Here is a 24964-nt window from a genome sequence, read left to right as displayed (position 1 = left end):
GGCTGTCGGTTAGCGCTACGGAGATGTGTTAAAGTTAGGTGTCAGGACGTCGAATGTCTCAGTACTCTGTCAGTTTTGTGCCTAGTTATTGCACTTTCTGACTGTATATAGTATCATGTTACAGTGATGGAGAGTTACTCTAAACTCGTATCCATATGTCCTTTTCTCTTTTACATTATTTATTTTTTTCTTCTTATTTTGTTAGGGATTTCCCAACAGGCAATAGACACCCTTAGCAAACAACGGTAACGCTATTTTTTACGGTACTCGTACCTTGATCACCCAAATAGCGTTGAAGCTGCAGCGTATAAACGTTATGGGGGCTGATTTATCGTTGTGACCAACGGTACGTGTTTTGGCCAAATATTGCATAGTCCGTACGCATTTCACCTTGTATCGCGTATATGGTGACAAAAATGGTTGTACCGCGCGAAATCAAAGCTACTCTCGTGGCAACAGCGTACTAAAAATAGCGTGCATCTTGCTAAAGGTCGAACCCAAATCACGGTATTTTCCCCCTTACGATAATACCGTTACAACATAACGTTTTTTGCTAAGGGTGTCTAATGTTGCCTTTTTACTGGGAACCCTAAATGAGACTTTATGTGAGCGCGAAACAAAGCAGTGATCTTCACGGAAGCACCAAACTGGGCGGTCAGCAAGGGAGGGGAGACTATCCCTAGACCTCCGTGTCGGCAGGGCATTGCGAGAATTGACCGCTCCTCTGCTCCAAGTGGTGATCGACCAGTCAGAGCCGGGATGAGCTTCGTTGCAATAGTCCGCTCCAGTGGGTGAAAATGCTCATGCACACCCGGCATTGTCCTTGCTAAGAAGGACCATCTATGGCGCAGGACATTGGTGAAGACCACATAGGCTGCTTGCGGTTGTGTCATAGCAGCCAGATTGCAGACTTCTGTGCACCACCCATCAACCTTGAGCTGCACGTACTCGTTGCAGAATGCCTCTGTTCCGAGAGCCGCCCCAAGATGGCGTTGACCATCCGTTCTGATGACAATGTCTGTGCCGCTGAAGATCTCTCTTGCCAACTCCTCGTGTTGTGGTTTGACCAACAGGACTGATTTGGTGGCATTCAGGTAGTACCAAGAGTACATAACCCCTCCCGGGGGTTATGTACTCTTGGTAGTAGCAAGAGTATGGTTATGTACTCTTGGTAGTGTGTAGTTATGTACTCTTGGTAGTAGCCATAGCCCTCGACACCGAGCATGTCCCACCAGGCTCGCACAGCCTCGCAGTCTCCATGGCTGATTTATGCCCTAGTGCGTAGCCCGAGGTCGTGCACCGTAGCCCAAGGGCCGCAGGCCCGCGGGCTAGTCATGGCCCAAATTTGCTCGGCCTACATCGATATTTTGCCGCACAATTTTGCCACAAATTTTTCGATATTCTGCTTGGCATTTCCTTTCTCCGTCGATATTTTGCTTTGGTTTTGCTCGAGATGAACCCTGTAAGAAGGCCTTAGGCCTGTGGGGATTGCCCTATCAAAAATTTGATAATAATAATAAATAATAATAATGAAATGAGTTTTAGGGAAAACTCAAGGATAATTGTCGCTGATGACGACGATATGTTTGATTGAGCTCTTGCTGCTGCTCACCATTCCACTGAAATGTAGCCATGAGTCTGTTTTCTACAACTTTTGTGCTTGTTTTCAACCTTGGTGACTGATTGTGTTGAGGAAGTCCCTAAGAAGCCTTGGATTTTTCGAAAAGCCCACCAAAACTCGATATTTTGCTCAAAACTTGCCGGAAACTTGCGCATCCGATATTTTGCTCAAAGATTTGCTAGCAAATTTGGGCTATGACTACCGCGGGCTACGCCTACGGTGCACGACGCACCATGTGTTTTTTTATAGTTCATACATGCCACGTGCCTAGTTGTAGACAAATAAGGTAAACATGGTCAAGGGAGGAGGAAGGTTCCAATCAGCTGTCATATGAATGAAGGGTCGAACAAGATCGGAAGCAGCTTTCTCCGTGGAATGATAGAACGTTTTGTGTCAGATTTACTTGCAGTTCCAGGAATATGTCTTTGCATGTTGGTGTTCTTAATGAAGTGATATACCCCCGACAGAAACTGCACAAACAAGTGTGACATTCTTTTAAAGTTTACTTTTGGCTGACCGGTTTCACTACTAGGTGTAGATCATCAGAGTCTATTGGGCGGTACGGAAGTTAGCTGATTCGCTGCTGCTTTGGCGTTAACGTTGGCCGCAAACATCCTTGACCAAGGGACACTAGTAATTAGACTAGTTTTGAGAGTACATTGTAAGTGTTCTTATTCGGAACAATGATACTTTCATACATCTGAGATTTGGTTCGCATTGCTTTCAGTTTACTTGAGGTCCATAATATGTACACTGGACACTGGCCAATCATGTAGCTAGGTACATTTGAAGTACATGTACCGGTATATGTAGATGTAACTGTATATTTTGTAGGAGTTCGAGATACAATCGGATCTCTTCCAGATAGGTAACTTTGTGATGCATGTTCACCTGTTGACTTGTTCGTCTCAATTGACTTGAATTTAGTAATGCATGGTAACTACTACTACTACGGCTAACCCTAACCCTAACCCTGACCCTGTGTGCTATTGTCACGTTGTTATAAATTACTTCTCCTATGTCGACATTGCTAGTAAAATATAATTGTTTTGGACGGTGCACGTAAGTAGTTTCGTTTTGTGTGGTGTGTGCGAGTGCATGTGGTGTCCTTAGGAATGGTCCCATGTGTTCAATGTGCGCTGGAGTACTGCCAATTATGTACCAGGTCACTGCCCAAAAGGCTTGGTGCATGTTTGGCAGTGCACCAGCGTACGTAGTACGCCTGGGGTCATTCCTAATGGGCATGGGTACGCCGTACCCGGGCATTATCGTCTGATAATGCCCTGGTACGGTGCTGCTCTGATTGGCCAAATGCTAGCAACGACCTGACAACAGGCACGTGACATGTATGAAACTGTAATCTACGACGACGCAGTGCGATGCAAACTCGCTTTGCTAATGAGCCTCAACACTCAGTGACTGTCAAAGCTGAATACACCCTGCAGTGTGGCCTGGCCTGGGTGTATGTCAGCATGACATTCACAATTCTACATTAGGAGTAAATACAAGAAATTATTCGGATCGCAACAGTTGAGCCAAGCTGCAATCAGCTTCGATGATGAGATTTCCTGGATTCGGACCCCTCGACAAGGTCCGCGAGTGGAAGTGCCACAAATCACAGGGCACAGTGGTACACATATGTTCCGCAGACATGCAAACACCACCACCACCACCAGCCCGCAGCAATCACAGACCAAAGCACACACGCACCATCAGTATCGGGTAAAACCTATTGCAGATGGATCCGGTACAGTGACAGGGGCTAGAGCTAATAACATTGCCTAATGCCAGTTTGGAGTATGGCTTTATCTGAGAGCGAGAACGGTAATTGGTAAAAAAATATCCACGAGCATCATTAGCCAACACTCGAGAATGGGAGCTACAAGTTGTCGGTGAAAACAGAAATTGGAGAAAAAGAGCAGCAGCCAACATCAGTGGAGCAAGGATTATCTGGAGGAAAGCAAAGTGAACCAATAGCTAGAATGGGAACAATGTTGTCCGTCAAGTATTAAAAAAAACAGCAGGGAATGGTTGCACCGGTTGAGAGAGAGAGAAAGAGAGAGAGTGTGAAAGGTTGCAGGAACTATGAGAAAGAACCCAGGCTGAGAGGAAGGTTTGAATACCATGTGCGGTGGGACGCGGGGTAATTTACTAAAACAGCAGCTTGGAATGATAAAAATTGTGGAAAGAAACGTCCCCGTCGGAATACGGGACCTCACCAGCTGCTGCAGCAATCAACGACAGCTATAGGGTTCAAAAGAAAAAAAATGGAATTGGTTAGCGAAAACAGAGCAATCAGCTCATCTTGTTAAAACAGAGGAATGCTGGAAGCTTTTCAGGCAAACAAACAGTAAGTGATAAAAACTCAAATAGATGTGATTTACTCATGCCCATCAAAGAGAATGCCGTTTTATAAGCACCGCGGAAAGAAAGAGGAGAGAGAGAGAGAGAGAGAGAGAGAGAGAGAGAGAAGAAGAAGAAGAAGAAGTGAGAGGACGATACCGTCAGTACAACTAATGTGCTTGTCATGAACGATTTTGAAACAGGGCATCGGTTGGAGTTGGCTGATCGGTAGGCAGTATAGGATCGTCTATCATGCGAGTATATGCGGAGAGCGTGCGTACTCTAACAGTAAGATCAATCTTCTTCTCTCCGCAGTTGATTTGGGAATTTCAGAAATAAAAAAAGGAAGTACAAGAGATACATGGTAACGATTGCGAACCCAACTCCATCAAAACAGGTGTAAATACGGGGAACGCCGAGAGACAGACTTCAGAGTACCGATTAAAAGAACGCAACACGAGATCCAGTAGATGATGAAATTGCACAGGATAATTATGAGGTGATTGAGTTTGTTTTTTTAGTCAAGAGACAGAACCAGTCGTTGAGTAATGGCAACAGAAGTATTGAATGGATTTTTTTGGTCGACGGTAACTGCCACAGAAGAGATCACTTACGTCGTACGTTACTCTGGAACGTGATCAAACGTCTTTCAGTGGACTTCTCCATTGACGGCTGCGGGGGCTGGGGTAACAACGTCCACCATGGAACCGGAAGCCTGCGGAATGTCACCTGCTTTGGGAGAGGCGGAAACATCAACATTCTCCTTGTTGTGCGGTGACGGTGAAATGCCGTTGCTCGCGATGCCGTCCTTGTCGGCGGCTGACACGGAGGCAATTCCGTTCTCCTCGTTGATAGTGGCAGACTTGGTGGCTGCGGTGAGTGGGTAGCGCTGGGTGGTAGAGCCATTGGTCATGTTCACCACCACTGGTGTGGATGGGTTGTAGTCGGAGTTCTCCGGCAGGATCGAGGTGGACGCGGTGCGCTTGAACGGGCTGTGGCTGCCCGGCATCACGCCCGTGGATGCCGACATGCTGCGCATAGCAGTAGCGCGAGGATGAGCATGATAGGTCCCGTCTCCAGACTGCAGCAGGACATCATGCACACACACACACGATGAGACACAGAACCACGCATTCACAACCCGCTAAGCCTTAATGAAGACGTTGTCAACCCCCAGCTCCACGATAACAGCACAAGCCTCAACAAGACGGTTAAGAAGGACGAGTACAATCATGCACACTTCAAGAAAAGCTCTCCCCACACCCAGACACCTCAATAGCAAACTACTCACGGCCGGGCTGCGTGGAGAGCTGCCTGTATCCTTGTTTGTTGTCAAATTGACTCCAGCAATCTGTCCAGTCAGGGCCGAGATATCCTGAGCGTCGTGAATGCCATTGCCATTTCCATTTGGCGTGGAAACACCTGCTCCTGCGTCGGAACTGCCAGATGACATACGGGTAGGGAATGCGGGGCCTCTGCTGGCTTTGCCTAAACGATCAAGATGAAGACACGCGCACACATACATAATATTAGTTCATGCCTATGAAGCAGCAGTACCAGGTACATAACGTGAAGATCTGCTCATCCTGGTGCTCTGTTACTGGAGAATCCATGTTAGTACTTCTATTGTGTGGTGACGTGTAGACTACGCTAATCGCTCTATACGCGCACATGTACACATAGCATCCATGATGAGCTTGTCCATTCAGTGAGTACGTGGCTTCTCAATCATATTAGTGCCAGTAACAAGCACTGGAAGCGAAATGACATGGACATCAGTGTGACTTGCACCCAGAGGGGGTTAGCAAATCAAAGTTGCTGGACATCATTGTGACTTGCACCCAGCGGGGGTTAGTTAATCAAAGTTGCACTGCTGTGATGAATTAACTCACCATCAACACCCTCCTTGTAGAGAGTGCCGTCTGGGAAATCGGTTGAAACAACTGAAGAAGGTGCGTTCGGAGACAGTGGCGAGAAACGGGCGTTCTTGGACGACGGGCTGACCAAGGCTTCTAGCTCCTGCACAAACCCATGTAAAACAGGGAAAGGAATGACACACTGGACCTTGACGCAATGTCTAGGACCCTACCAAAACGAAGACGCTCGCATGTAGAGGCCACAGTCAACCACAGTGGTTACGTCTGCTTACAGCAGCACATGTAACTGCTCAGGAGTCTAGCAAGGGCTTTCACCTGAAAGAGCATGGCAAGACCTTGCATGCTCAAGGCCAATGCACTACTCTTGAGGTAGCCGCACGCAAATGCACAACCCCACACCGCAAAGCATTCATTATCAGCATGCGCCTGTCCAGTGCACGTTCTGCACCAAACAGTTGGCTCAACTTACCTTGAAATTTGCCAGTTGATACTCTAGAACAATCTTCGCTGTCTCCACTGACTCCTTGAGGCCAGTAAACTGAAAGGGAACCTGCACAGACCGAGGTACACAAGCACCGGTGAATATGTGAATGGGAAGGAGTAGCAAGAGAAGAATCCACATCCCACTGGGTGTGGATAGGATTGAAAAAGAGGGCGCATGGCTGCCAAACGGGGCTATGCCCAAAACACATAGATGCAGCAGATCAGCTGTGCGCGAGTGTGTGTGTGGGCGTGTGTTACCTGTCCATTCTCATCCTCGGACTCGATGCTGACTCTCAGCACATTGGACTTTGCGACAATCTCCTGGATTTTCTGGCCATTCTTTCCAATGACACGTCCTACAGGTTCAGAGGTGAAAAAGGTGAACATCATTACCACATTGGAATTGGAAAAGTATAGTGCAGGAAATACAATTCGTCAAGGACAGAAACAAGGCTGGACTGGACATAGCAATGGGCAACTAAAGTTCTGCTCAATGAAACTGATCGAACGAGTCAGCTCTGCGCCTTGCATCAGTGAACAATCCCAGTGTTCGCAGATCTAGGGCTGCAGGATGACGGCGCGTACTCACGCGACCAGAGTTCGTAGAGCAACACTGTACTAATCAACAGACACAACACGCTGCTCCTTGTACTCGACACTAGTGACAAGCGGCAAGCAAGTGGACTGAAAATGCAGGTACTACAGGGCATAGCTTAAGGATTTCATTTAGCTCGGACAAATGTCCTTCCGTTTTGAAATCTGTCCGGACATGCCCGGACATTTTCCACAACACATTTTCAGGGTGTTTCTTCTTCTTTTTTAGTAGTACTGAAGTATATTCACAATGACTCCTTATGTGGACTTATCTCACACATTACTATGTACAATTCGCCAATTTATTTGTATAATAGAAACTGAACTATTTACTGACGACAAATGTATGTACAAAAAAGCGTTGCAGTCAAGAATTTTGCGAACGTGATATGCTCCTTGCAGAGAAGGTAAGTCAGTTCGAAATTGCGTCGTGCAATAGCGGCAGCACCATCGTCCATCTCGCACAGTGCCTTCGCAATTGGAGCGAATTCGAGGGCATTTCGAGCGGGACACTCTTGCCTGCGGAAAAGATTCATTCCTCGTTTATGCATCTCCGTTCCAGCATGATCCTTGAACGCTGATGTGCTCAGGTTCTTGGATCCGGTTATGAAAGCCTCACTGAAGTTTTACAACTGCGGACTCTGTCTACAAACTTGATGCACACGGAACACTTCAAACATTCTGCTAACAGCCGATCGCTCTTCTGCCGGTCATAAATCAGCCAGGCGGAAGTAGTCAGCGCTGCATCATTGTCCGAGATCCACTTATCGCAAGTAGCGGCCTTCACACCACGGACTTTTTTGCCCGGCGGCAAGTCCTCTGAATCTCCCTTTCGCTTTCCAGAAGACATTCTAAAAGACTATCTGCATTCCTGGTCAGTGAAAGAGTGAAAAATAAAAGATGACATCTTCCTCTCAGGTGCGAACAACTGCACTAGCAGTCCAACCCATCGATTCAAGTGCGAAGTCGACACCAACGGTCGAAAGTGTGAATTGACTAGCAACAACGCGTTGCTACAGGCGGATCAAGTAAATATAGTGAAGTCTACGCCTGAGACTACGGTGTACGTGTTAGTTGTACGATATGCAAGTTGCATTTGGCACGAAGCTCCGAAGAAAGCCCAACTCTGCATAAAAAGGTCGAAAGGCCGCTGCTCTTTTTTTCCTTTTTTGACCGGACACTATGTCCGGTGAAATTGAAAACGTCCGGTCAGTGGCCGAAAATGGCCGGAAAATGTCCGGCTGTTAATCTATGCCCTGTACTAAAGTGCTGCTCAATGAAATCCGAGCGAGTGAGTCAAGAGCACGCCGGGCATTGTGCAGCGTTAGATATGCAAACCCCGGGGTGTGAACTGGTGCAGGGAGGAGAGCCGACTCACTAGACCGGATTTTATACAGCAACACTGCAGAAAGCTACCTTGGATGCCCATACCCGTTGGGACAGCACCCACAGAGATACGCTACACTACACACGTACCAGTATACGCTTTGGGAATGTAGACAACTTCGCAATGGTACTCCAAGCGCTTGCGGGCATCGAGCACTTCGCGGGTCGTCTAAACACACAAAACACAAGTAGAAAGTGCAAAAGAACAGCATAAAATAATACAGACCTAGTTGCTAGTTTCCCCGATGAGGAAAATCAATAATTAGTTTATACTAAAAGAACGCAAACTGTTGCGATTTCGGCGGTAATAGTCATGTCATGAAGTTGATTGTCCCAACTGGGAAGTGTCAAGTTCGGCAAGAAGCGTGTGTTCCTAGTTGGAACAATCAACTTAAAAGAACGCAGGGAATGCAAGTCCTCTCAGCAATAGCGGAAACTGCAGGAGCATATTTTCCACTCCACGCAAAAGACTATTAGTGTTCAATTTGTCTGGCAGACAATAAGCTCTCCAGTACACAGTGGGCAAAGCAGTGATCACAGACATGGTATTGTCTTGGCAGCTCTCTCTCTCTCTGTCTCTGTAACCTGCATGCATGCTAAAAGTGAATGACGAGTCAAGCACCTAAGCCGCTTACATTTCCAGTAATCTTGAATGTACACGTGTGTTCGTTGACCTCAATGGAATGTATGCCCGGCATGCTACGACACTGTTGGATGTTAGATCCTTTCGTTCCGATGGCGAGACCCATGAGACTAGGCTCGATGGAGAACGTCTCTGTGACCAGTCTGGGATTGTTTGGAATCTCGGGTAGTGGGAAGGGCTGTATGGGTAACAGAGAGAAGCGACAGTACAGTACGCAAGTGATCCTGCAGCTGAAATACAGTAAAGACGAGTAAAAGGGCAGTAGCTGCAGCACTGAAAATATGACAAATACACTGCCCAATAAACATCTAAAGATACTCACGACTCAGTAATGCCAATAAACACGAACACAATCTATATAAGTGGTGCTCTTCAGGCACGATCTTCCTCAGCCTACTCAAGCTCAACTGATGACGGGTGAATTCCCCGAAACACTGTGTATTGAGCAGGGAGTGGTGCTTTCTTGTAGGTTTGCCGAGTGGACGGTTCGATGGACTTCTTGTGTGCTCTGGATGGCAGTCGTGAGTCAGTCAAGTGAGAATTCAAGTCGGCAGGGAAAACCACGAGCTCCCATGTAGGGAGCAACACACTCTTCCCCTACTATCGCCGAAGTCGCGCCAACCTCTTCTTCACAATCAATAAAGCAGTGAAGCACCAGCAGTACTCACGCGAGTCATCTGTGGCATTCCCATGAGGCTAGCTGCGGCGGCAGCAGCTCCACGCTGCTTCAGCATCACCTTAGTCTGCAGGCTGCGGACGTGCAAGTCCGCCAACATGCGAGCGCGTGTTACGGTGTCTGATGACGTTGACTGCAGTATACAAATCCATGTACGCGTCCACACACAAAGACAACACAAGATCACAATCGATATTGGTAGTTGCTGCTGGCAACTCCAGGACTTATCTCATGAGTCGCTAACACAGCCAGTTTAGTCTAGACAAAAGGAACCCACTTCATAATTCGTTGTCAAAGTTTCTACACCCACGCCAACTTCAAGTATAAAGGCACAGATGCAGCTCATAAAACAGTAAAGCTTCTGTCGCTCCTTGAAAATAATGGGAATGTGGAGTGAAGTTTAATAGGGGCCATTCGGCATTATTGATAATTTTCACGAAACGAAAAAGTCTAGTTAGGACCCTCCCCCATCCACCTGAACGAAAAAAATAGATTGACTTGACAGGTAGCATGTACTGATGTCTCACTAATCTATAATTTTTCCAAACGAAACAATCCTTGACTCACCCATGAACGAAACTTTTCCTTTGGGGAAAAAGATCGATAATTATGGATGGCCCCTTACTAGGGTCCATTCATGGAACAAGCAAATCTGTTCTATCTGGTGTAATGATAAGTTTGCTTCTCTTCAATTATCTTTGGTCGGGAAAGCCCTTACCAGAAGTGTCAGGGTACCCGTCTTGTTGTCACCGCGTAGGATACTTGCCCGGCATGCAACAAGCAGGTCACGATGGAGTGCCATATCTTCACACCTACATGAAGGGAACAGAAACAATCGCTATGATTATCCTGAAAACCTTCAAAGCATCGGCCCAAGTGATGGGCAAATCACACACAAGCAGCAACGCTCAATCGGAAAAGAATGAGCTTCGTGGAATGCAACCGTTCTGCATTATCATAGCATGGATCCATGGCGGACTGCTTGGTACCCAGGAATCTTCAACCTGTTATACCCTGTGAAGTAGCTGGAGTACGATCTGCTTCCCTTGCTTCTCTAAATGATATTTGACAAACAAAGCCATACTTACGCATGGCGCACCTCCTCGGGAACTTCAATAACGCATTTGAAAAAAGATTCAGCTTGCAAAGGTGGACTGGAAGGTGAAACAAACAGACAGACAGATGCACACACACGCAACATGCAAGAACACACATCAACAGTAATGTGAGCGAGTCAGGACAAGCATTTAAAAGCACCTCCTGTTAACAATCTCCCCGTACAGTATTTTAACAATCCGCTATATACATATATGTATCACTCACTTCTTGTTCGGTGGACGGAGTCTATTGACATTTACAACTTCTGTGAAATTCTTGTCGACTTTGTACTGGATGGTGCAGATCTGCAAAGAGATGAAGAAAATATCAATCTTAACACTCTGCCATCACAGATCTAACAGGCACAGCTACCAGCATTGATTTAGACAGTTAATTTAAGTTTATAGTGGGTCATGTTTGTTATACTGTGGCCAATTTTATGTGATGGCTAAGGTAGCACAAACTGGTTTCGCTCTTGTTACTTCCGGCCCACCCAGAAACCACAATCCATGGACATGGCGGCGGCGACGGTGGGGGGAGGGAGGAGAGAGAGAGAGGAGGAAGAGCGATTTGCTAGCATAGTACTCTACATCTCACGGCATCGGGCCCACCTTCTCTCCAGCCAGAAAAAAGGTAGCTTGCCTTTATCTAATCAAGGTGGTACTACAGTTCGCACTAATATAGACCAATACTACTTGCATTTTGCAATCGTATTCTGTAATAATTATTATTACATCAAGACACAGTGAGAACAGAGGCCAATATGAAGAGCCAAGAAAAACGAATAGGGGTTTGAAGGCATGGAGACGAGCAGGGTGTGTAAAGGAAATGGGAGAAATAGCAATGAAACTGACTTTAACTCTGGCACAACAAGGCCAGAGATGCACCCCAAACTGTTTTGCACTAAGAATGCAGCAAACTGTCCAATATAGACATTGCAGCAAAGCTTTCTTATGTCTGTGCTTGAATAGAGAGCATTAGCAAATCAAATTTTCTTTTCAAGTGCACTCACGACCAACTGAAAAATGAACCCGAACTTTTGAATGAAAATGTTTTTTGTTTTCGCTCCAAGAAACATTTCGGGTGAGTAGTGATACGTGCTTAATGTGGTGGTGGCGACACGGGTATTTGTTGCGGAGCCGAGATTCCATTTGTTTTTCAAGATGGAGCTCGCCTGTTGTGTTCCTTCACGTCCTTGTAGATGTTGAGGAAAGTGAAGGCTGTTCTGTGCATGCTCTGCAGCTAGATCGTTGCCATGGATAAATCCGGAAAATGCAAAAATATATTTCCAAAAGTTCTACGGAGGACGGAACGTAGGGAAACGTTTCTACGGAAATCCGTAGAGAGATTTACATGTGTAAGTTGCCCTCGCTTTCCAGCGTGTACGGCATACGGACTTTCATACGTAATGACGCAGAGCAAAACTTCGCTTTTATCCCAATATGAATATCTTTTCCAGGGTCTTTACATACCAGTTACCAGTGTCTAAACAAGAAAAGAACACTTATTCTGTAAAAAACTCCAACGAGGCTTGAACTACCCTAACCTTCAAGGCTTCACTAAAAACACAAGAACTCTATCAAACTAATGGCTAAACACAGGAAATACAATGAGATGAAACACACAAACTGGCCCTCGAAGTTACACAGCGGAATTGGTGAATATCGCAAAGGGCTGATTCCTGACGATTCCGCCGTATTTAGAAAGCGGAATTGTACGAGAACCAACGCAACGACACCATATTAGCGCTTGGTGAAAAGACTGTTTCTTGGTTTCATTCAAAAACTCGTGACCGAACAAATAATTACGTCCGTTTGAAAGTGAAAATACAATACAACAAAGTCACTGCAAAAGTCAGAAGGAAGACAAATTGACAAATTAAAGACAGTCCAGACCTAAAGTTCTTGAGGTTATTCGAAGAAAGAACACGCCGAATGCAGCTTAGCATTCGGTACAACTACCATTCGGCAAAGTACGCCCCCACCCCCACCCCCCCCCTCGTTCTATTCAAATCATACCTCAGTTCCTCTTGACCAGTCCAAGATAATGGCTGGCCACCAGCCGCAGGCTTCAGTATCCTTCGCCCTGGAAAGGACCTGTCCAAAATACAGGGGAAAGATGGACAGGCGCACAAAATATCAACATACATGAACGCATCGAATTGTATTACCATAAAGGCAACCAATTACCTCAACGTCTTCATTCCTTTCCCAGCTCAGTTGACGTTCACTGTGGTCAGGGAGGCGAATTCGGCTGACAGGTACTCTTTTGTTCGGAAGCCAGCTGCGAAGAGCATACGAAGAGACAAAGAAAGTAATTAGTTGAGCTCATAAAAGCAAGGATACTAGTAGCAGAAAATTAGGAACGCATTTGGGACGTACTTATCTTCGAAGCCAATGACCACGTCATTTTCAACAAGGTCTAGAACGAAAGCCTGAGGCGGAGCAACAGAAAGAATAAGAGGTCAAAGCACTGAGATAGCTCGGGGCTGTAGAGTGAAAGACAAACCCACCCGGTAGAAAGCTCCGTTCAGTCCTTGGACTTCTACCTCCAAGCACCCTACAACGGCGTCACCCATATCCATTGTGCGTGACTGTCTTCTTGTAGTCCGTCAGGATATTAGACTGCTACACTGGACCAGAAAGCAAGGGCGAGCCCTCCACTAAAACAAGAGCTCTGCCTAGAAAACTAGGAGCTGGAGGATGGATAACCACCAATGGAGTGTCCTTGGAGGAAGGATAAAATTCAGAGCAAAAACGGCGGAAAGGCACTACGGAAAGTAGGGGCAACCTCGCGAACAAGGCCCAAGGGCTAGGTCCAGGGTAGCACGTGCTACCTCGTGGTTGTACATATGCGTACACCGCGAATGGTCCGTATTTGCGTCGCAGGCTTGCTGTCTAGACAAGGGGTGCGAATTTGCGCCCAGGCGCTTGGGCACTTTTGGTGTCGGCTAGCCGTATATGCGTATGCGCATTGGCAAAGGATCAATCGCGCAGCGCCGACGTGAAAGGAAGGCGTCCATGCCGTGCGCGGAGAAGTAGCTAGCCAACCAGATCAGATGCAGAGCCGGGTATGGTGGGAGCGCAACATAAGGGGGATGCGACAAGGTTTCATGATGACATACATGACTGTACATGTGCATGTAAAAAACCACGACAACACTGAAACAGGACTATTAGTACTTTATTAGTAGTACTGTCCATGATTACCTACATCATGACATCATTACTTTTCAAGAATAAAATAAGCTCAGGAGTTTTAACTCTTGCATACATATGTACATGTGGTCATTATTTCAGTGTTTGTGGAAATGAACATTTAAATAAGTTTTATTGTACCAATTGATAAAGTAAAAAAGTCGATGCACACCCATGAGATATGAGGTTTGTGAGGGTTTGTTGCCTTGTGGGTTTGTTATAATAATATCTTTATTTGGATGACCCGACGGCTTGTCGCCTATAGAGGGGTTCACCGCTTTGAAGGATATTACCGAGCTAGAGTATTGATGTCCATATTAGACCCATTGACAGCCGATCATCTTCTGATTCTCATTTCCGGATATCATATGATCAGGCTTAGGCACGGGATGCCAGCGACATGTCGACAATGCAGCCACCGGATACGCTCCTAGCTCCTACATCCTATGTTGCACTGCCGGCCTTATCAAAAACAAACTCGTGGTAACAGTTTCATGTTCAGCATGGTCTTGGGAGGAATCGGTTCAACCAATCGCGCGACCGTCGCCGTGCACATCCCGAAGCCTTTCGCAGAAAAGCCGGGCAAAACAAGTAGCTCAGAGTCGGAAAGACTCAAGTCAAGAGCTGCTTACTAATATCTTGACTAGAGAGGGTCATGTACTCTTGCTAATAAGTAATAGACTATGCTAGTACTGTAGTATGCAAAACAAAACTAGCAACGGTAGTCGACTACAACTCGTACTGTTAGTCGTAGTAGTCTTGCTCCAAACCGACTACGCTCGTACTAGTAGACTACGAGTAGTGGTGCGTACAGGTACCGACCGTATATCCAGAGTCCCGATTTGCGCTGACCGCGCCGCGCTGAGTTGTTTTGTTTGTTTGTTTGATTCAAATGGCGGTAAATACACACCTGGCAATATCGGCGGTTTATACCTCACTCCCTATACACTTTAGCCTGGTGTATACATGGTATAGGGAGTGAGGTATAAAAACTGTAAGTGACTTACCAGTCTTAGGCATGCTCTCCCTTAGTGGTGTATATATCGATACACCGCTAGGGGGAAGTACTAATACTACCGGTAATAGTAATAGTAGCAGTAGTTGTCGGCGAGGAACAAGCCATTAGGAAGTCACACACGGTGAATATGGAGAGGTATAAATAATAAAATAATATATTATAACAAAGGGACCTCGTGTATATCGAGATTAATTTATACCTCACTCCATATACACTTACAGTCTTAGGCATGCTCTCCCTTAGTGGTATATTATCTCCATATACACCGCTAAGGGAAACTAGCAGTAGTTGTGGGCGAGGAACAAGCCATTAGCCTTTAGGAGGTCACACACGGTGAATATGGAGAACGAAACAGCATGCTGTCTTCAGATTGAGTATGGAGAGACATAAATAATAATAACAAAGGGACCTCGTGTATCGAGATATATACACCAGTTCATACTGGTGTATCTCTATAATAATTATATACACTCGTTCCTTGTTATAATACTAATACACGCCTGCCCACACACGCTCTCTAGGCTGCAAAGTTATTCTAGCACAAAGCTCTTCTTCTCAGTTCTCACCACCACCACAATCAGTTATTACAGTATACCCTACATTGTCGACTTTCGAGAAGCAGAAGGAAGAAGACTGAAAGTGAAATGAGAAAGGTAGATCTACTAGTGTGACGTGTCTCGGGCGAGCTCGCGAGTCGGGGGTGTACGAGGGAACTGCAGCCTGGCGGAAAGCAGATAGACACCGTGCCAAGTACTGTACCGGTAGTTGCGTCCCGTCAACATGGTCAAGACAGTGCCACAGGAGCTGTGCTGCTGTGTTGTACTATTGTCTACTGTAGTATTGATTCATTGTAGATAGATCTTCCAAGACCTATAATTAATTATTTTGTACGTACTCGTACTGAGTCTGTGCGATACGTTCCAAAATCGACTGAGCAGTCTGAGCTGCCGTCACTGTACTGGCGTCACTGGTTGTGTTGAAAGCAAACTGCCGCTGAGCTCTCCTACACATGACATGATTGTTTGGATGCCTGAGCTCTCCTACTGTACACATGACATGTTTGGATGCCTTTTCATGTTGTTTCACTTTCTGTATCTCGACTTCTCGAGAAGATAGTCCGGATTTGAAATGAAACATTGAAAGGGACATCTCACACTGGACTGGTTGCACCATGACCATGTAGACCTGCCATGCTAGCTGTAAACAGTAGTAGATCTACAGTGTAACAGACTCAGTGTCACTGGTCACTGTCAGTGTCAGTGCAGTAGGTTCCAGCTGTATAACATGGCCTATGCGTGTACCCCCGCGTGCACGGCCGCATGGCCAGCGCCCTGTGGGCAGGGGCCGATATCTACTAATCTAGACTAGACATGCAACCAGATGTCTAGTCTACATGTATTATATGTCCGACGTCCATGACAGACTGTCTGTTGTGGGCATTATAACCTACTGTAGTACGTATCCGATGACTGAGTACGAGGTCAATATACATGTAGTATAATAATAATATTACAGTCAAACCTCTTTAGGACGAACATCAAGGGACCGATGATATTTGTTCGCAATAACGGGAGTTCTTCTTATCCATTATATTTTATTATGTTTTACCCAGTGAATACACCGGGTTTTATCCAATACAATTGCGAATACTAGTTCTTCTTAGGCAAACATTTGTCTTATCAGTGTTCTTCCTAAACGGGGTTTCACTGTATAGGAAATAAAAGCCGAGTAAAAGACCGAGGCGAAGCCGAGGTCTTTTACGAGGTCTGTTTATTTCCCATAATTATTATACTACATGTATTTTTCTCGTTTTTTTTGCGTTTTTTCACACATACAATTGTTTTCATTTTTTGGTGTTGTGTTCTAATCATTCGCCATACCACTGTCAATAATTGTATTCTGTTTGCCCGTAAAAGAGGCCTTTATTTTTATTTTTTATTTTTTTATTATTATTTCACAATCACGATGGCAATAAGCATGTGATGCGGGCGATTTTAACCAGCCATGGTTTATCATGTAAAATGAGTCAAATATAAGCGGTCGATATACATGTAGCCCTAAGCCTGGGGCCGATTCCGCACTACGCCGAAAGTGGCTTTGCCTTGAAGGCATAAAGTGGCTTATAAAGTGAAGCTGCATTCACACCTACAAGTGTCGATCACGGGACTTTGCTTTGAAGGTTAGACTGTGAGGCTTTCCTGTGCTTGATCTAGCAATGGCGGTAGTGGAGAGGCTCTTTGTTGGTCCAAATCCTCGAATACCACCCATTTTCGCGTGCCCAAGCTTGAAATTTGACCACGCTAGCGCGCGCTGTGTAGGCGGATTCCAGATCATAGGTCGAATATTTGTCAACCTCGCCAACAGGCATTCCGGTGGCAGTTTTCGTTGTGTATGTCTCGTACAGTCCTTTCGCCTTCGTTTTCATGTTGTCGATTTTGGAATGGACGATCGACGCAGTATAGATTGCCTCCTCCCGGAGCTGTTCAGCAAACAAATTCCGCTTGATGGCGATCTCCTCCGGCGTAGCTCCTGCGAACTGTACCGCCCGGAGGTCGCCTCAAATGTCCGCTCCAAAGCTCGATCAGCTTGCCCTCAAGCTCCTGGCTAAACATGACCCGAGGCATTGTTGACAGCTCACAACTCACCACAACTGAAAGATACGACAGGGAACACATTCGGAAAAAAATCGAAAGGCTGAAGAAAAGTCAGAAAAGTGTCCTGAAAAGGTAAAAAGTAACGTAATCATTAGTTGCCTTGAAAGAGGGTGCTGGTGTTGCTTTGTAGACAACTTTCGCGCGTTTCTCAAAGTGATCGCCATGGCAACTTGCCGGAAAAGTGCCTGAAAAATGGCTTTTTAGACAGGATTTGGTGTAGTGTGGAATCGGCCTAAAGTTTTACTAAAAGGAGTAATGGCCTAAAAGGCACGGTGAGACGTGAGACAGGCAGAGCCAGACCAGGCAGCGCCACCACCGGCACCCTACCACCAAAGCGGCCAAGATTGCAAGAACATAAGAACTACTTATATTAAAGAAGCCGATTACCATGATTACGGAAGCGCTATTTTTGCGTATTGTCACTATGACTATGAGTCTGACCGGCCTAGCTACTGTGGTGACCATGGTTACTCGTGACTGCGAAGTGTGATGAGCAGGGAGTCGTCAAATACCGGAGGTGACGACTCCCTGGTGATGAGAGGAGACAGAACTATTACTTACTTCAGAAGGCCGAAAGAAACCCCGGGAAGTAGTTCTACTTCTAGTTGACCATGCGGCATGAATAGGTGACGGTAGTAACGACGGCAGTGACTACATCGAGTACGGATAGTGAAGGTGATGATGAGGCGGAGGATGGTGTTCGTTATTACGGTCCAGCGGATAATGCCGGCATTATAGCCTTTGGGTCATCCTAATAAAGTTATTATTATTATATTCGGCATTATACGACTATCCGAGCATCAGAGCATTATGGAGCATTAGAAAGGAACAAAACGAGCATTATGTGAGGTTTGAGCGGCATAACGAGTTTCATAGTGGATAATATCGGGAAATCCCAGGTTTTTGGCAACAATCGGCTACAATCATGATCATGAGGCGTTTTCTGATGATTGGTTTTGCCACGAAACTCTGAGTAACAACGAAACAGCCCTATTTTACTCCTTTTGTGTACCTCTTGCATACTAGTACTACGCTCCGCCCATTCCGGGCATTTGAGCACTATGCATTGTACCAGCGCGCATGACTTTGTGATTGTGTAGACACGTAACACCTTAGCACTGGTAACGCTACATAACTATTGCTACATAACTATTGCTACATAAAAACGTTATGATTGTAGCGATGTGGTCAGGTAAATGTATACAAGCCATTTGTGAAGCATGCTCAACCGAGGCCGAGGCAGTTCAAGTGACACAAATCCGGAGAAATTATTTACGAGGCTTCTTTTACTTTTAGAATAAGGGAGAGCTATGGAGGAGACATACGCGAAGTGAATATCAAACAGACGAAGAAGAGTTTTCTAGTTGTGGCAGAGGCTCTGGCGATAGCATCTCTAGCGATACTGAAGTAGACGCTGATGCATTGCCAAATTTGGACCAGGATGAAGGAGCGGCTATAAACAGAAAGAGCTCGTTCCAAAAGAACTGCCTTTGCCGAGTCCAGCTCAGGAGGCTCGAAAAGAACTAGAATTTCTCATGGACTCAGTACCAAGTCGATTGCTCAGCAGCGCCTGTCTTACTTTCCTTATGAAGCACGTACAGTTCGTTGTGGACGGTTGTAATGCCAGGCCTACAGTCAAACGCTATCAGGAAGGAAGAGTATTGTGGCAAGCCATACGTCTACACACCATCTCAAGGAGAAGATGAGAGCACAAGCCAAGGATGTAGAGTGGCAAAATAACTTCTGACCACGTGTTTTCAGGATTTCCGCAAATGGGAGGGCTCTCCATCTGAGATCGGATCTCAGTAGCTGGCCTCGCGTCTGGTGTTTCAGACGAAGACATTATTCACAGAGTGGATGCAGTGACAGCTTGTCTGCAGGCAGGAATACTATTCGCCAAGATTAACTTCATCCCAACAATGAATGACTACCTGCAATAATGGTTTCATCTCTCACTACATGGATAATTAGGGGAGGGATTTGATACACCGACTATTCTGCCACAACCCTGCATCAAAGTTGGAATGGAGAGCAATCAATGGAGAAGCGATCATGTCTTATAGTGGTAAGAAGTAGTGGAGCTCGTCAGAGATAAGGTGGCAACTTCAGATGCAGATCGACGATATGCATAATTTCCTGGAAGTTTGACAATGTGCAGACTTTCTTCCATTTTGTCCCAAACCAAGAGCATTATATCCCTTGCTGAAGCATTATAATCAGCATTATAAGGCCTTTTTTGGAGCATTATGGTTAGCATTATACGAACATTTTCGGAGCATTATCCGCTGGACCCTATTCGTTATGAGCTGGACAACTATATGGACGTAAGGTGAAAAAGAAGTCAGCGATGATACGGTACTCCTAGAAATTCTTGGTTTTGTCTGTTTTGTCAGTTGAAAGTGTCAGAGTTGAGGCAGTCACATCCACAAGCAGAAACCAGGCTAGGCCTAACACTCCCACGCACATACGCACATGTACCGTAAAGTACCGCCAGAGCGCCCCTGCCCGTCTCGCGAGAGCACCCCACCTTGGTTTTACAGCCAGGAAAAGGAAAATCGTATGCCGACCAGGGAGTCGTCAAATACCCGACTCCCTGATGAATGCCGACAGAGACCAGGGAGTAGTATAGTACTCTGTCCCCGGGGAAAATTGCGGAAAAAATCGCAAAAAACGCGGGGAAAAACGCGGCATAATATGGCATAATTTGCGGTGAATTTGCGGTAAATATGCGGTAAATATGCGGTGAATAATATTGATGTGCGGCAATTTTCAGTGAGTATGTAGTGAAATCAATCAGTTACAAGTCTCTGGTATAAGCACTCGTCATATTTGAGTAAAAAGCCGCCACGATGAGACGTTGCTGACCGAACAGTGCACTGTGTGTACATGTACGTGTAGTGCAACAAAAAAGTTCAAAAAACGCGGGAAAATCGCGGAAAACGCGGTCTTTTAAAAAATCGCAAAAAAAGCGGAAAAAACGCGGCCGCGGAATTGCAATTTTCTCCGGGGACAGAATACTACTCCCTGACAGAGACCAAACAAGTCACGTCTACGCTTGTACGGTGTGAAACAAAACAAACTGATATCAATACAAAAGTAAATGAAGGTCATAGGGAATTCCCCGGCACACTATAACCATAGAAACTGTACTGTTACTGTTTTCTGATGATCGCTTAGTGCGTGAAACTCGGAGTAAAAACACTTTCTCTGTCCTCCTATTGTTTGAACCAGCTCTACCACTCCGTATTGAGCACTCTCTTGGACAGCCTGAAACTGTACTGTACTTGGCAGGTTTTTGTGGAGCCCGTGTTCGCTCGAAGGTACATGTAAATCGAGTACGGATTAACTCCACAACGTCCAATGTGTGTACAAGGTTCGTGCCATATATGACCTTCAGACAGGACACAACCTCCACAATCAATGTCAATGTGACCACGAAAGGACGAGATGGTGGGGCGCTCTCTCGGTACTTTACGGTACATATTGGATACTAAAGTAAACCTTGTTTTTTTTAAACATGTGGACTGACAGCATGTAACAAGGCGGAGACCGCCGTGTTCGGAAACGGCGATCTTACTACAACCTCCGTGGTTGGTGGGCCCGGGTCTAACACCCATATACGGTTCAGATGGTCGTGAAGACCGGGGCTCTACCAACCACGGAGGTTGTAGTAAGATCACTGTTTATGAACATGGTGGTCTCCGCCGTGTTACATGCTGTCAACCAACCACATGTTTACGGTACATGTACACTCGACTCCTCCCCCCCCCCCCCCCCCAGTTGCTTCTCCAATGTACAGTCCTGCACGTCACTCTGTAGTCTGTGCCTTGCACAATTTCACAGCCCAGTGTTCGCAGGTCTAGGGCTGCGCAACGCCCGGCGCCAAGAGTACATAATCCCCCCCAGAGTGTGCAACTCCACTATGGGTGCTGTCCCGACAGAATTTCAAGTTGACGTCATTTTGATGATGCAATGCGCACTGTACACGGATTATCAGACGAATCCGGAACCTGTGGTTGACCGAAGCCGATCGATCCTGTACAAATTATTGCAAAGAAAAACGTGTGATGCGTTGACACCCGTACACATGTTGTAAATCACTGCTGCAAGGAGCATTGCGTCATAAATAATGACGTCAACTTGAAATTCTGTCGGGACAACAGGGTATGTGGGAGTTGCACACTCTGGGGGGTTATGTACTCTTGCCGGCGCGTACATGAGTGACACTGTGACTGGATTTCATTTAGCAGCACTGTACATGTACCCGCTTGTTACCATGGTTACCCAGAGTACACTCTCACTTGTTACCCAGAGTACACTAGGCCTTGACAGATTATGCTAGCATAATTTTTCGCATAATTCCTACCAAAATCGAATAATCGCATAATTCGAGGCAAATTGCATACGAATCGCATAAAATTGGAATAATCCGCCTGTTCGCACCAAATTCCATACAGTTGTACATGTTCTACAAGTACAAGTAGATGCACCAGAAAGGTGTAGGTTTACGACTCCCTTGATAACATGTCCAGTACACTACAATCAGTGACGGTCGTAGCTACAGTGTTGGCCAAATGTTTGGGCCTACCCAAGAGAAAACAGGTTTCTAGAGAGAATCTTTGTATAGTGCACGAACAAAACTACTGAAGTTGGCTATCTACCGAAGAGATCATACTCTGATCCATCTTTCGAAGGCTAGATAGTTGTAAAATAAAATAAAGTCAATTTAATCGAAAAAGCGTAGGCCCAAACTTACGGCCAAAATTAAAAAACAGCAAAATCCAGGTGAATAGCTAATAGATATCAACTAAATCTAATCCAAATGATTTGTTTCCATGCTAAGAACCTATCAGTGAACTGTTTGCCCAATTTTACCACTTAGTAGGTCCTCCCTTTGCCTTGACGACAGCCTCCATGCGCGCCGGGATGGTCGAGACGGGTTTCGCGTACTTGTCCCTGCTGATCTTCCGCCACGCTGTCTTGCACACTTCCCCAGGCTGTGTTTCTGTTGATGGGACTTGGGGAACATCATGGCAGAGACAATTCAGCATTTCCCACAAATCCTCAGTTGGATATAGGTCCGGCGACTGCGTCGGCCGCCCCAGTGCGCGATATGGGCGGTCCGCCAATTACGCCTTTATCGCGTGTGCGCGCGCAAATACATCATCCAGACCGCGCAACACATCAACCATGGACGGCTGCTTACTGTTCTGCAGTATTCCTTGGTATTGGTCTGCTTTCATCGCTCCGTTAACGTTGTAGAGCCGCCCGACCCCGTTGCCGGCGACGCGGTCCCGTATCATGATGCAGCCACCGCTGTGCTTGACTGTGCCAACAGTACACTCTGGCACAAGTTGTACACCTGGTCAACAACTGAAATACACCACACCATCTGATGCTCTCATATTAAATTTAAACTCGTGGGGCCACAGTACGTTGCTCCACTGGTCCACAGTACATCCTTGGTGGGCCCTGGCAAAGACCAGTTGTTTCTTCAATTTTCTGGTTGATATACGGTTTTTTTTTTGTGGTCCTGCAGCCTCTCAGGCCAGCTTTCAGCAGTCTGGGACGTTCCGTACGACTCGGGACATGTTTGCCACGGTTTTGCACCAGTCTGTCTTGAGCTCCCACGACAAAGTCCTTCTGCTAGCCAGAGTTATCACCTTGAGGTACCTGTCGTCACGAGCAGACGTCAGCCTTGGATGACCAGAACGAGGCTAATTCTTGCAGCTTTGCATCACTGCGAACCTGGTGACAGTTTTCTCACCGTGCGCGCACAAACGCGGGTCAAATTGGCGATATCATTCGAAGAGAGGCCATCATTATTCATCTTCACTGTCAACTCCCTCACGTCAGAGCCAAAGGTGCTTGGATCGACCCATGGTGAAGGAAAAATGTCAAAAACAGCAACTAAAATTTGTTGTCCGTGTCATGAGGACCACCACGTGCTGTGCAGTTGAATTTCCCGCTGGTTTTGCATCACACATTTTTGTACCGTACGGTACCGTACAAATTCAAATATTTTGGCCAAAAATTTGGGCTAAGGGTGCGTTTGGTTGGTACGATCTAGAACAGGATCGAACAGCTGGTGCACATGGAGCAGCTTCATGCCAACCAAACGGTACTCCAGAAACAGAGCACATTTTTGTGGAAAAATGTGCCAAACTTACTTGGTGCATGCATTCTTCAAAATGTGTATGGGTCACCATGGTCACTTTGTACGGTACGACGAGTTCAACCCAAAAGCGTATGCACGTGATCATTTGGGAACAAAATCGATGTTCCCGCCAGGTTTCACTGTGAAAAAGTGAAACTGCTCGGTCTGCTCTGGCCTCGAGGCCGGAGCAAGCAGAACATGTTCTGGCCGACCCAGAACAGGTGCAGTCCCAACCAAACGCGCTGTTCTGGTGAATCCTGTTCTAGTTCGTACCAACCAAACGCGCCCCTAGCTTTTTCATGATTTTCACCTGAAAATTTGTTTTGAAGCGCACGTGCGCTGTAGAAAACTTATCTCACGCGTTTTCATCGGGCTCAGTGCAGCAGGTTTGAAGATACACAACCTGGCAGCACCACTGTATTGTGCCAAACCCCAAAAATTTATAGGTAGGCCCAAACTTCTGGCCAACACTGTAGGTCGGATGGTGCGTTGAGCCCGTTGAACTTTTGCTACTACAGTACAACGCCCTCTACAAACAAATTCCCCTGTTATTTTGCACAGAACCATTATACATTAGCAGCATATGTGAGCATAATGCGGCATAATAATTATGATAACTTTTAGCATAAAAATAGCATAATTCTGCAATTTTTTCAGCAATGCAAAAAGCATAATTTCACGAAAATATTAGCATAATCTGTCAAGGCCTAGAGTACACTCTCACTTGTTCACTCTTGCTGTTCAAAAGTATAATTTCCTGCACACCTCACAAGTCACAACATATTAAAAAACCTTCTTGCGACGCGCCATGCGACTTGCGACACCTGCGACGAGCTGCGACAGTGATTTGTGTATGTCGCCTGTCGCATGTCGCAAAGTTGAACTTTCTTCAACTTCTGCAACATGTTAACAGGTGCTTTGCGACAGCCCGCGACAGGCAGTTTCTGGTCGCAACTGTCGCAAATCGCGTCGCAGAAAGTTGTAATGTGAATTGGCCTTAAGTTTTCGTTGCAGTTGTACAGAACTTCCTGTCAGTAAGCACTTGATGGTCGCCATGACTGCATTTATATTTGTTTCCGGTTCGGTTCTCCTTTTAGTTGTACTCAGTACGAGTACCAAAGTAAAATGAAAAATAATACAATTAAAAAAAGCACAGTACACATACAGGGTTCCCTGTAACAAGACGGCACCGTCTGTAGGGCCTTCCCTATCAAAAT

The 24964-nt window shown here is 46.0% G+C and overlaps 1 protein-coding gene across 1 annotated transcript; it reads right to left on the bottom strand.

Annotated features, from left to right (window-relative positions):
• Positions 1–3332: 3332 nt before the first annotated feature.
• On the bottom strand, positions 3333–13537 carry LOC135808237 (RNA-binding protein FXR1-like). Its single transcript, XM_065321401.1, has 15 exons — positions 13234–13537; positions 13103–13155; positions 12911–13004; positions 12740–12817; positions 10947–11026; positions 10712–10777; positions 10342–10435; positions 9616–9756; positions 8940–9125; positions 8395–8473; positions 6583–6680; positions 6311–6391; positions 5857–5983; positions 5256–5452; positions 3333–5045 (listed from the first exon to the last, which is right to left on the bottom strand). Exons 1-15 carry the CDS (start codon positions 13303–13305, stop codon positions 4614–4616), a joined length of 1878 nt encoding a protein of 625 aa, XP_065177473.1. The 5' UTR covers positions 13306–13537; the 3' UTR covers positions 3333–4613.
• Positions 13538–24964: the final 11427 nt, after the last annotated feature.

Source organism: Sycon ciliatum, chromosome 2 (genome assembly GCF_964019385.1).
Source record: "Sycon ciliatum chromosome 2, ocSycCili1.1, whole genome shotgun sequence".
Taxonomy (NCBI): Eukaryota; Metazoa; Porifera; class Calcarea; order Leucosolenida; family Sycettidae; genus Sycon; species Sycon ciliatum.
This window is presented reverse-complemented; position numbering and strand designations above follow the sequence as displayed.

Coding starts and splice junctions, on each gene's coding strand:
- LOC135808237 (XM_065321401.1), bottom strand. CDS start 13,305: ATGGATATGGGTGACGCCGTTGTAGGGTGCTTGGAGGTAGAAGTCCAA. Junction 13,156..13,233: donor TGAACGGAGCTTTCTACCGG/GTGGGTTTGTCT, acceptor GCTCCGCCTCAG/GCTTTCGTTCTAGACCTTGT. Junction 13,005..13,102: donor GTCATTGGCTTCGAAGATAA/GTACGTCCCAAA, acceptor TGCTCTTCGCAG/CTGGCTTCCGAACAAAAGAG.